Consider the following 12635-nt stretch of genomic DNA (forward strand, 5'->3'; position numbering starts at 1 on the left):
TAAAATAAAATAAAGTTAAGCTTCTTTAGTTATTACATTAATTAATGAAGTTCAAAGAAATTCTTACTTTGACCCTGATGTCTCTATTGTCCTCCTGTCAGCTCCGCCCATCACATTCAAGGTGAAGTTAAGGAACCAGCAGGTGGAGGAGGAGAACAGCGTGACGATGAGCTGCGAGCTGTCGAAGCCCGGCCTCGCTGTGGAGTGGAGGAAAGAAGAGGAGCTGCTGAAGAGCGGATTCAAGTACCAGATGAAGAAGAGAGACAGCATCATGGAGCTGACCGTCAGGAACGCCCAGCTGGAGGACAGCGGACTCTACAGCTGTAGCTACGGCGACACCAAGACTACAGCCAACATCACCATCACACGTAAGAGAAGAATGGATATGTGCGCACGTTTGTGGGTGTTTGCATTTTTGTGAGTAAATCACCGCTGTTCGGATCTCCATTATGTCAACTTTTCAGGAATTAGGAAAAGCAGCCATATTTTAGATTGGTGACTATGGGACAGTGTAATCTTTCATTTCAAGAAAAAAACATGAAAATCTGCAATTTTCTGTTAGTCTGCTTAACATGTGTTGAAATTGTTGGCAGAATTTTATTAGTCATGCTATTGATGATTTATTGCTTTTATTGTTTTCTTCTGTTTATGTATATCCTATCTGTGTGCTTATATCCTATTTTCTTTTTCCCTGTTGAACCTTATAACTTTTGCTACTGGAACAACCTAATTCTACAACAACAACCTAAATCTTATCTTAAAATTTAAGTTGATACGCAGTTTAACATGAAAAAACACAGCTTGAACTTTTGTTTGATTGTTGTTTTTTTTCTCTCCAAAACCCACAGCTATCCCCATCACCTTCAGGACGGGTCTGAAGAACCAGGAGGCCCGAGAAGGAGGCAACGTGTCCCTCCGCTGTGAGCTGTCCAAGGCCGGGGTCCCGGTGCAGTGGTGGAAGGGGGAGGACCAGCTGCATCATGGGGGCAGGTATCAGATGATGCTGGATGGGAAGATAGCTGAGATGCACATCAAAAACATCCAGCCAGAGGATGTAGGGGAGTACAGCTGCGTCTTCGAAGACCAGAAGACGACGGCTGAAGTGAACGTGAGAGGTATTGACATTATTATCTTACTATTTCTTCTTCTTCTTCTTAATTGGGATGTCTTTTTGCCCAGTTAGACTAGGCTTCCCACACTCCATAGAAATATAAAAAATAATGCAATCATGCAAACACATTTTCTAACATTTGTTGGTGCTGTTGTATGTTTTTGTCATGTTTTAATGGCTTTTAGTGGTGTCCTTGTTGTTGCTTGTGTTGTTGTTTATGCTGTCTGCTACCACCAAATCCTTATGTGTATCTGTCCAGCTAATGCCTGTGGTACTTTACTGTCTTTTTCAAAACTTTACCGTCTCTGTCAACATTGCTGTTTTTGTGTTTTCTGTTGCCTTCTGTGAACAGCTAGGTTTCTTGTCATTCCCTGTTTTTTTGTCCCCTTTCCCCTGAATTCCCCATCAAGAGGCCTTTTGCTTCTTGCCAAACATTGTCATTGTAATAAGATTTTTTTTCTTAATTAACCTGGTTAAACAAAGGTAAAAAAAATATATATATATATAGCGTAGGCTGCATAATAACCCCCCAACCCGTGGTGGTTAAAAGTATTGTATTAACCCAACACCCTTGTACACTTGTTAATTGGAGGACATCACTGTTCAGATCATGTTCATGTTGCTATTATAATCCAGTCACTATTTATTACTTTAGGTGTAAGTTCAAGTTATTATTGCTAACACTGTATCTCCCTCACCTCTTTTACCAGCGGCAGCATCAGTATTCTTTGAGAAGGAGCTGGAGAGCCAAGTGGTGATGGAGGGGAAATCAGTGCTGCTGTCCTGTGAAATCTCCAGCGCTAACGTCCCCGTCACTTGGAAGAAGGACAACACCCTGGTGGAAGAGGGAGGACGCTACATTGTAAAGAAGAGAGGCCCCACACACACCCTGGAGATCAAGAAACTGTGTCTGGAGGACGCTGGAGAGTACTGCTGTACCACCAGGGGCAAAAAGACCATTGCCAATCTGGTTATTAGGGGTAGGTGGATATTTCAGTAGATACTATCTTTTCTATGATCTATTTCAGTTTTTGAGTACAGACAACCTTCGTAAGGCTAACTCATAAAACCAACAGATTCTTCTCACCAAGGTAGCTGTTTCTTGCAATATATCAGTTTGCATTCTCTAAAAGGACAGCTGTATATAGCTCCTCCTTCCTCCACAGAGCGCGTGCGGATTATAACGGAGCTGCGGGACATGACGGTGACGGCGGGCGAGGACGCAGTGTTTGTGTGCGAGCTGAGCCATGCGGATGTGAGCGAGGGTGTGTGGTGGCTGGGCTCCAGCCCGCTGCAGAAGAACGAGATGAACCAGATGACGTGCCAGGGTCGCCAGCACCGCCTGGTCCTCACCATGACGACGCCCGAGGAGACGGGCACCGTGGCGTTTGTGGTTGGGGAGGAGAGGACCTCTGCATGCCTGCTGGTGGTGCCCAAGGCTAAAGGTGAGGAGAGACATGAGAGACAGAGAGCGCCAAGATTTATTTTCATTTACTTATATATCTATATCTATATCTATATCTATATCTATATCTATATCTATATATATGTATAGATAGATATATGTATAACTCTATGATTATTCACTTTCATTTCTAATTCGGCATATGATTTCAAATGAGCGAGATACCTGCCACTTCTTCAATACAACTGTGGTGTTCCAGGTATTAGAAGTGCAGTGCGTCTCCTTTATTATATTACATTTTAACAACTATATTATTATGATTTGTTATTCTAATGTGGCATGTGAATTTTAGTTTTATTTGAGGAGAAGCCTAAGGACGTTGTGATCATGGAGGGGGAGACGGCCACCTTGTCCTGCACCACCTCTGACCTCACCACCCCTGTTACCTGGAGACGCAACCACATCCCGCTCCTGCATGGTGATAAATATGGGATACGTAAGGAGGGCAAAGTCAACCTGCTGCTTATCCATGATGTGGAGCCTCTGGATACTGGCATATACTCCTGTGATACAGGAGATGTGCAGAGCAGTGCCAAACTTACTGTAACAGGTAAAAAAGAAAGCACTGCTGCTTTAAAGACAGTTTTCATTCTGATGGACACTGATGAACACAATGTAGCTATGAATTACCTACTTTTTAAGCATGTTCTTATTACTGGTTTGATACAGTAAAACACTTCTTAAAGCGCTTCTTCTTTCCTTTGAATATTAATTGTAATAAGTTAATTGCAATGCCTGCTGTCTTTGAAAATTAGTTAGATTTCTAACATTATACTATGCACTATGTACTATCCTATTACTAAACACATCCAATTCTGTCCTTCCCCTCCCACCTGTCCCAGAGCTCCCTCCATTCTTCCAGGAGGAGTTGCAGAGTGTGGAGGCTGAGGAGGGAAGTACAGCCTCCCTGTACTGTGAGCTGTCTAAGTCTGGATTGCCAGTGCAATGGAAGAAGAACAGGCTGCCACTGAGAGCCAGCAGGAAGTATGAGATAAAGCAGAATGGCTGCCTGCTGCAGCTCCTCATCAAGGAGCTCAAACCTGAGGACAGTGGCAGCTACTCATGTGAAGCAGGAAGTGCAGCGACTTCTGCAACTGTGTCAGTGAAAGGTGTGTGTATTCGCATGTGCATGGCAAGTTTGATTGTATCAGCCAGTTCAGATAGTGTTAGGAAGTGACCCATCACACAAAGTTTACAAAATTAACTTTCAGATACTTTCCTGTGATTGCCTGAGCTTTCCAGCACTCATTGTATTGTCCTATATGGCAACCACACTCATCCACCATGAAACAAACCATGATGACTATTTACAAATGCTATTTCGTCCTGATCTGGTAAAGTCTCAAACACTGTTCATGTACACTCAAGACGTATAATTCTGTCCTTCCCTACCCATTACCCCAGAGCCTCCTCCATTCTTCAAGGAGGAGTTGCAGAGTGTGGAGGCTGAGGAGGGAGGTACAGCCTCTCTGTACTGTGAGCTGTCTAAGTCTGGGGTGCCGGTGCAATGGAAGAAGAATAGGCTGCCACTGAGAGCCAGCAGGAAGTATGAGATGAAGCAAGATGGCTGCCTGCTGCAGCTTCTCATCAAGGAGCTCAAACCTGAGGACAGAGGCAGCTACTCGTGTCAAGTAGGAAGTGCAGCAACGACTGCAACTGTGTCAGTTAAAGGTGTGTGCATGTGGATGCATGTATGGCAAGTTTGAATGTATCAGACAGTTCAGATATTGTTAGTAAGTGGCCCATCACACAAAGTACCAAATCAACTTTCAAATACTTTCTACTTTCCTGTGATTGTCAAAACATTCTGGAACTCATTACATTGTTAAATGTAGCACCCATCCAGCACATAAGTAGGTTAAAACAAATCATAATAGTTATTTCCAAATCTTATTTGGCCGATATCTGGCAATGTCTCAAATGTTGTTTCAGTTACACTAAAGAAATCCTACTCCGTCCCTCCTTGCCCATTATCCAATTCTGTCCTTTCCCTCCCATCTTTCTCAGAGCTCCCCCCATTCTTCAAGGAAGACTTGCAGAGTGTGGAGGCTGAGGAGGGAGGTACAGCCTCTCTGTACTGTGAGCTGTCTAAGTCTGGATTGCCGGTGCAATGGAAGAAGAACAGGCTGCCACTGACAGCCAGCAGGAAGTATGACATGAAGCAAAATGGCTGCCTGCTGCAGCTCCTCATCAAGGAGCTCAAACCTGAGGACAGTGGCAGCTACTCATGTCAAGCAGGAAATGCAACCACCTCTGCAACTGTGTCAGTGAAAGGTGTGTGTATTTGGTACATGCATGGCAAATTTGACTGGATCAGGGCATTTCTGAGTGTTAGTATTGTCCGATGTCAGTCACACAAAGTATCATCAATTAACTTTCACATACTTTCCTGTGATTGACTGAACTTTCTGGTACTGAATGTATTATCCTACTGTATATGGCAACCTAAAAAAACATGATATGTATTTACAAAAAGTATTTTGTCCTCTTGTGGTGAGGTCTCAAACACTGTTCATGTTACTCTAAAAGTGTATAATTCTGTCCCTCCCTTCCCATTTCCCCAGAACCCCCTCCATTCTTCAAGGAAGACTTGCAGAGTGTGGAGGCTGAGGAGGGAGGTACAGCCTCCCTGTACTGTGAGCTGTCTAAATCTGGATTACCGGTGCAATGGAAGAAGAACAGGCTGCCACTGAGAGCCAGCAGGAAGTATGAGATGAAACAGGATGGCTGCCTGCTGCAGCTCCTCATCAAGGAGCTTAAACCTGAGGACAGTGGCAGCTACTCATGTGAATCAGGAGGTGCAGAGTCCACTGCAACTGTGTCAGTGAAAGGTGTGTGCATTTGGATGCATGCATGGCAAAGTTTGATTGTATCAGACACTTCAGATATTGTTAGCAAGCTCTCGTTCATGTGATTGTCTGAACTTTCTGGAACTCCTTGCATTGCCCAGTGTAGGAAATTCCAACCACCCAGTGCATAAGTAGGATAAAAAAAGACTATCATAGTTATTTCCAAGTCTTATTTGGTCCACGTCAGGTAATGTCTCAAACACTGTTTCAGTTACACTAAAGAAATCCTACTCCGTCCCTCCCTACCCATTATCCAATTCTGTCCTTTCACTCCCATCTGTCCCAGAGCTCCCTGCATTCTTCAAGGAGGAGTTGCAGAGTGTGGAGGCTGAGGAGGGAGGTACAGTCTCTCTGTACTGTAAGCTCTCAAAGTCTGGATTGCTGGTGCAATGGAAGAAGAACAGGCTGCCACTGAGAGCCAGCAGGAAGTATGAGATAAAGCAGGATGGCTGCCTGCTGCAGCTCCTCATCAAGGAGCTCAAACCTGAGGACAGTGGCAGCTACTCATGTCAGGCTGGAAGTGCAGCGACCTCTGCAACTGTGTCCGTGAAAGGTGTGTGCATAGGGATACATGCAGGGCAAAAGGTATACTAAAGTACTAAAAGACCACTGCAACTGTGTTGATGAAAGGTGTGTGTATGTGGATGCATGCGTGACAAGTTTGATTGTATCAGATAGTTCAGATATTGTTAGTAAGTGGCCCATCACACAAAGTACCAAATTAACTTTCAAATACTTTCCTGTGATTGTCTGAACTTTCTGGAACTCATTTTATCGTCCAATGTAGCAAACCCCACCCATCCAGCACATAAGTAGGTTAAAAGAAACCATAATAGTTATTTCCAAATCTTATTTGGCCCACATCTGGCAATGTCTCAAATGTTGTGTCAGTTACTCTAAAGAAATCCTATTTCCCCCCTTCCTTCCCATCTTTCTCAGAGCTGCCCCCATTCTTCAAGGAACACTTGCAGAGTGTGGAGGCTGAGGAGGGAGGTACAGCCTTTCTGTACTGTGAGCTCTCTAAGTCTGGAGTGCCGGTGCAATGGAAGAAGAACAGGCTGCCACTGAGAGCCAGCAGGAAGTATGAGATGAAGCAGGATGGCTGCCTGCTGCAGCTCCTCATCAAGGAGGTCAAACCTGAGGACAGTGGCAGCTACTCATGTCAAGCAGGAAGTGCAGCGACCTCTGCAACTGTGTCAGTGAAAGGTGTGTGTATTTGGTACATGCATGGCAAATTTGACTGGATCAGGACAATTCAGAATGTTAGTACTGTACATGGTCAATCATCAGCATACTGGTGCCTCAGTGGGCTAAGGCGCATACCAGATGAACGTAACATCCTGGGTTTGAATCCGGCCCGGGACCTTTGTCTCATGTCATCCCCCCTCTCTCTCCTAATCTTTCCTGTCTATCTCTACTGTAAAAACTATCAGAATGAAGGCAAAAAGCCCCAAAAATAATCTTTGAAAAAATACACACATATCATCAATTAACTTTCACATACCTTTCCTGTGATTGTCTGAACTTTCTGGTACTCATTGCATTGCCCAGTGTAGGAAATCCCCCCACCCAGCACATAACTAGGTTAAAACAAACTCCAATTGTTATTTCCAAGTCTTATTTGGTCTACATCTGGTAATGTCTCAAACACGGTTTCTGTTACACTAAAGAAATCCTACTTTGTCCCTCCCTACCCATCTTTCTCAGAGCTCCCTCCATTCTTCAAGGAAGACTTGCAGAGTGTGGAAGCTGAGGAGGGAGGTACAGCCTCTCTGTCCTGTGAGTTGTCTAAGTCTGGATTGCCGGTGCAATGGAAGAAGAACAGGCTGCCACTGAGAGCCAGCGGGAAGTTTGAGATGAAGCAAGATGGCTGCCTGTTGCAGCTCCTCATCAAGGAGCTCAAACCTGAGGACAGTGGCAGCTACACATGTCAAGCAGGAAGTACAGCGACCTCTGCAACTGTGTCAGTGAAAGGTGTGTGCATGTGGATGTTTGCATGGCAAATGTGACTATCAGGACAATTAAGATAGTTAGCAAGCCTTCAATCACAGAAAGGTATACTAAAGTAATTTTCAAATATTTTCCTGTGATTGTCTGAACTTTCTGGAACTCATTGTATTGTCGAATGTAGCAAACCCCACCCACCCAATACGTAAGTAGGCTAAAACAAACCATAAAAATTATTTTCAAATCCTATTTGGCCAACATCTGGTAATGTCTTAAACACTGTTTCAGTTGCACTAAAGAAATCCTACTTTGTCCCTCCCTCCCCATCTTTCTCAGAGCTCCCCCCATTCTTCAAGGAAGACTTGCAGAGTGTGGAGGCTGAGGAGGGAGGCACAGCCTCTCTGTACTGTGAGCTCTCTAAGTCTGGATTGCCGGTGCAATGGAAGAAGAACAGGCTGCCACTGAGAGCCAGCAGGAAGTATGAGATGAAGCAAGATGGCTGCCTGCTGCAGCTCCTCATCAAGGAGCTCAAACCTGAGGACAGTGGCAGCTACTCATGTCAGGCTGGAGGTGCAGAGTCCACTGCAACTCTGTCAGTGAAAGGTGTGTGCTACATATGTGTGTTACATATGTGTGTGCTACATATGTGCTACACATTGATACATTATTGGCAAATTTTGAAGAACAACACAAGTTTTTAAACTTCATTGCAGTGTTCTTTTTCTGTTCAACTTCCAACACTCATAAATCACAACAACAAAATACCAACAAAATAATTATTCTTATTCTCTTACCTAGCCCTGGAACCTGTTCCACCTAAGGCAGAGCCTCCCAAGATATTGCCTCGTGCAAAGGGAACTTTTGCCAAGCCTGGTCTCCCAGAGGCCCAACCTGCTCCTCCAGAGCCCAAGAGACGGGGTATGACACAAACACCTATTACAGAGTCAGAAGAAGACCTGGAGCCAAAGGTTGAGCCAAAACAACCAATAAAGACAGTGCTTAGAGACATTAAAGAAGACCAAAGAGGTCTCCATCCAGCCAGGTCTATGGAGAAAGAAATTGAAGCTGCACATAAAGTGAAAAAGCCAGAGAGGGATATGGAGAAAGAGAATGATGTTGGCAAGCAAGTTATCAAGTCAGCAAAATCTCTGGAGAAGGAGAATGAGGTTGACTGGAAGGTGAAACAGACGGCAGGGCCTCTGGAAAAGGAGAATGAAGTTGACCAGAAGGGGAGACAAACAGCAAGGCAGTCAGATAAATCAGTTGAAGTTGATCATAAGGTGAAACAGGCAGAAAGGCCTCTGGAGGAGTCACAAAAGTGGAAACTGCCATTAAGTTCTGTAGAGAAGGAGATTGAAGTTGACCAGAAATCAAAACAACCAGAAATGCCTTTGGAGAAAACAAGTGAAGTTGACAAGAAGGTGAACCAACCAGAAACACTGCTGCAGAGGGATAGTGAGGTTGAAAAACAAGTGAAACAGCCTGTGAAACCACCAGTGAGGTCTCTAGGGAAAGAAACAATGAAGGAACAAGAGGTGAAGTATGTAGTCAAGGAAAGTGAAATATACAAGACAGAAGAGGAGCCTTTGAAACCACCAGTAAGAACTAAAGGAAAGGTTACAGAGGGAAAAGAACCACTTAAGTCTATCCAAAAGGAAACTGGGGAGAAACAATCATTGGAGTCTATGGTTATTGATGCTGAACACCAGAAAGAGAAAGAGCGTGTGAAACAGCAACAAATATCTGTAGAGAAGAGGAGAGAGAAAAAGCCAGTGCCTTCAATAGATCAGCTGGACAAACAGTCAGTAGAACAGCCAGAAAAGCTGACAGAAAAAGAGGCTGAATTTGCCCCACCAAAGCCACCTGCGAGGACAAAAGGTAAGGCAAAGGGTGCAATGGAGAAACAATTATCAAGGGACACTGAGACAGATCAAGATGAGAAGCAGCCGGCAAGATCTATGGTGAAAAAGACTGAAGTAGATCAGCCAATTAAACAGTCAGTAAAGACTGTGGAAATAGGGCTTGCAGAAAAAACAAAAATTGAGAAGAAACAGCCAGTAGCAAAGGACAGTGAGATAGCTGAGACAATGAAACAACCTGTGAAGGCTACAGAGAACGAAGCGGAGGCTAAACAGCTAGTCAACCAGCCAGTAAAACCCTTGAGAAAAGAACCTGAATTGGACCAGGAGACAAAACAAGTAGTCAAGCCAATGGGGAAGGTGAATGAACAACCAAAGATGACAGAAGACATTCCTCTTCTCTACATCTCTGAAGACGAAACCTTCTCTGAGGCTCTGACTGAGCCCCTAGGCCCTTCTGTTGGTTCACCAACTCAACCCTCTGCCCTTCCTCCACCTGCGGTACTCCAGAAGCCACAGCCATCCACGGAAGCTGCACCAGACATAGGCATGAGCATTGAGGATGAACCAGAGATGCAGGAGGCCGCCATCAAGATCCAGGCTGCCTTCAAGGGCTACAAAACCCGCAGAGACATGCGGCCTGTCTTCAAAGAGGTGTTTAAGAATCAGAGCGCAGATCTTCATGGTAAAATCACTCTTGAGTGTATTGTAGAAGGGAAACCCAGCAAAGTACGCTGGCTGAAAGACGGACAGCAAATAACTGGTGACAAGCGACGCTGTATCAAGACTTCAGAGACTGGCGTCTGCGCACTGGTGGTCACCGACCTGACCACCAAGGACAGTGGTATCTATACATGTGAAGTTGTCAATAAGTTTGGTGTGAGCTCCTATAATGGAAACATAATAGTAGTACAGCCTCAGCAGACTGCTCCAACAGCCCCGAAGCCGGTACACCCACCTCTTGCAGCCATAACTCCACTGCAACCAGCCCCTCTGCAGCCTGAGGCCCGGGACAAGACACAGTCCCAGGCCCACATGCTGCCCCAGACTCAGGCCCAAGTATCCACTTCAGGGAATGAGGCCTTCGGCTATGTGGAGAGCGTGAGTGTCTCTCTGTGGGAAGCCTACAACCTGACAGAGCAGGATACTCAGATGAGCCTGCAAGAGAGGAGGAGATCATCGCTCATCGCTGCCAGCTCCAGTAAGTAACGTTATACTCCGGGAGTAATAACAACATAAAGGTATTTAATTTGCTTTTGCAATCATTTTCATTATTAAACCCCTGCTTTCAACAGTGTCCAGTCCCTCCGACTATGACACAGCCCCAGATATCATGGAACCTGTTGAGATCAGCCCAAAAGCACCCAGGTCAGATGTCAGAGGAATGTTTGTTCTCGGCCTCTGAATTTCAGTACTAATTTTGTGTCTTGTGCTCATACAGCATAACCAAAATATTCATTAATATTGTCACAGGGAAGTTGCAAAACCTGAGGATCAAGTGCCTCCAAAGGACGATAAAGAACAGATAGCTGCCCCACCACCATCTAAGAAACTTTTGAAGGTTAAAGGTCAGCAGTGCTATCATAGTTTCCTTCTGATTATCATTTCTCTACTACTTCATCTCAGTTTCATAACAGGTATAACTATCTTTGTCTCTGTTTTCCAGGGGCTTATGAAGGTAGAATGAGGACACCATCTCCTAAGCATCATCGTGCCCACACACCTTTAGCTGGTACAGCCTCTGGATCAGAGTCGGATGGAGAAGAGGGTAGAAGAGAGGTACATTATTTTGTAATTTGTTCTGTCTTGTATTTATGTATGTATCCTGGACCTGTTTTGTGCTCTGTAAATATTAATTTAATACATTTGATTTAATTCTGAAACAATCTGACAAAGTAAATCTCCAGCTTTGATTGTATATGCCTTAAATGATGTTGATGATATTTGCTTAATTTTTTTTATTCCCTTAGACATTTGAAATGTATGTGGCCAGAGCTGACTGCAGTCCTAACAGTGGAAATAAGGAGAGTTTTGTTCTGAAGGAGGGCCAGTATGTAGAGGTCCTGGACTCTGTCCATCCTGACAAATGGTTGGTTAGGACCAAACCCACCAAAACCAACCCTGCACGACAGGGATGGGTCTGTCCAGCTTACCTGGAGAAGAAGCGAAAGGTAGGGTGCACAAATCAGAGTCCAGATGTCATTTCCAATATTGAGTAAATGTAGCACATGCTGAAACAGTCAATATTCAAATTTGAAAAGCTGTGCTGTCAACAGAGACGTCAAATTAATCTAAAAGACTCAAAAGACATCAAATAATGAAAAGTAATGCTCTTGATAATAAATGCATGACTGTGTTTTTGACCAGGAGACCTTCCCACCAATGAGAGCGCCTCAAGAGGAGCTTGATGGAATAGGATCAACAGGAGAAGAGTACAGGAGAACTCTGAGGTCAGTCATTCTGCCATTATATACCAACAGGTTAAAAAAGTAGCATTTAAAGGTTAAAAAAAGTGGCACCACTAGTGCCAAGGGACTACTTAGCACTAGTGGTGTAGAGGCAGTTTTTTTTAATATCTTTTTTGTGCTCTAAGGGACTATTGAGAATATTACACATCTATTTATTATAGAAATATGGTACCCTCAATCCCACACACCCCCAAACCTGGGTTCTACTCCCCCTGATGTCATCCAAAATTGGATTTATATCTATGAATTTCTTATTTCCACTATTTTATTGTCTTTTGCACTTCTTCCTTAGTACTTCTTAAATACTTGGCTTTTGTAATGATGGAGAAATGACTGTTTGCTTATTTTACAATTTGTTCGTATTACAAGTCTCTCAGGAGTACGATAAAATAATAAATTGCTGCATTACATCCAGTCTGAATGAAATTCTCACTGTCTTTAGCCAACTGATCCAAGGTCTGATTGATGGGGAAGAGGAGTTTGTGAAGGAGATGAAGGTGTTCAACTCTCACCACCTGCATCATCTGGAGACTAGCCGCCACGTCCCCATTAATATCCTCAACCAGAAAGAGACCATTTTCAGGAACATCAGGGACATTGTGGTCCTACATGAGAGGTAATACAGTGGTCAGAGAGACTATCATGTAGTCTTTAGTTTGTAGTTTGTTTTAAGAAGTGAGATCATGTTGAATGTATACACATATGGAGATTTATGTAATCTGCTGTCCATCGTAAATCTAATGCTGATTCTAATAACTGTATCACCGTCTTCCAAGGTCCATCCTGCCCAGTCTGAGCGAGTGTGCCACAGACGATGATGTGGCGATGCATCTGATCAAGCACACTGAGGACTTTGAGAAGTATCTTCACTACATGGTGGGACAAACGCAAGCAGAGGCCTGCGTCACCGACAAGGCTATCCAACAGTATTTCAAA

At 44.1% G+C, this 12635-nt stretch overlaps 1 protein-coding gene across 1 annotated transcript in view; it reads left to right on the plus strand.

The window, feature by feature from the left end:
* The window catches only part of obscna (obscurin, cytoskeletal calmodulin and titin-interacting RhoGEF a), a 46179-nt gene that overhangs the window by 17314 nt on the left and 16230 nt on the right, over positions 1–12635 (plus strand). The window contains 23 exon segments of the mRNA XM_071543641.1: positions 102–368; positions 849–1115; positions 1822–2091; positions 2278–2556; positions 2869–3126; positions 3419–3685; positions 3981–4265; positions 4268–4410; positions 4520–4850; positions 5141–5407; positions 5712–5978; positions 6365–6631; positions 7133–7399; positions 7709–7975; positions 8171–9471; positions 9520–10432; positions 10527–10599; positions 10705–10799; positions 10898–11010; positions 11202–11402; positions 11599–11681; positions 12142–12315; positions 12476–12635. Coding sequence (XP_071399742.1) covers positions 102–368; positions 849–1115; positions 1822–2091; positions 2278–2556; positions 2869–3126; positions 3419–3685; positions 3981–4265; positions 4268–4410; positions 4520–4850; positions 5141–5407; positions 5712–5978; positions 6365–6631; positions 7133–7399; positions 7709–7975; positions 8171–9471; positions 9520–10432; positions 10527–10599; positions 10705–10799; positions 10898–11010; positions 11202–11402; positions 11599–11681; positions 12142–12315; positions 12476–12635 — 6815 coding nt within the window.

Source organism: Centroberyx affinis, unplaced genomic scaffold (genome assembly GCF_046629955.1).
Source record: "Centroberyx affinis isolate AG114_WGS23_722 - 3 ecotype Tasmania unplaced genomic scaffold, CSIRO-AGI_Caff_v1 ptg004359l_1, whole genome shotgun sequence".
NCBI classification, from domain to species: Eukaryota; Metazoa; Chordata; class Actinopteri; order Beryciformes; family Berycidae; genus Centroberyx; species Centroberyx affinis.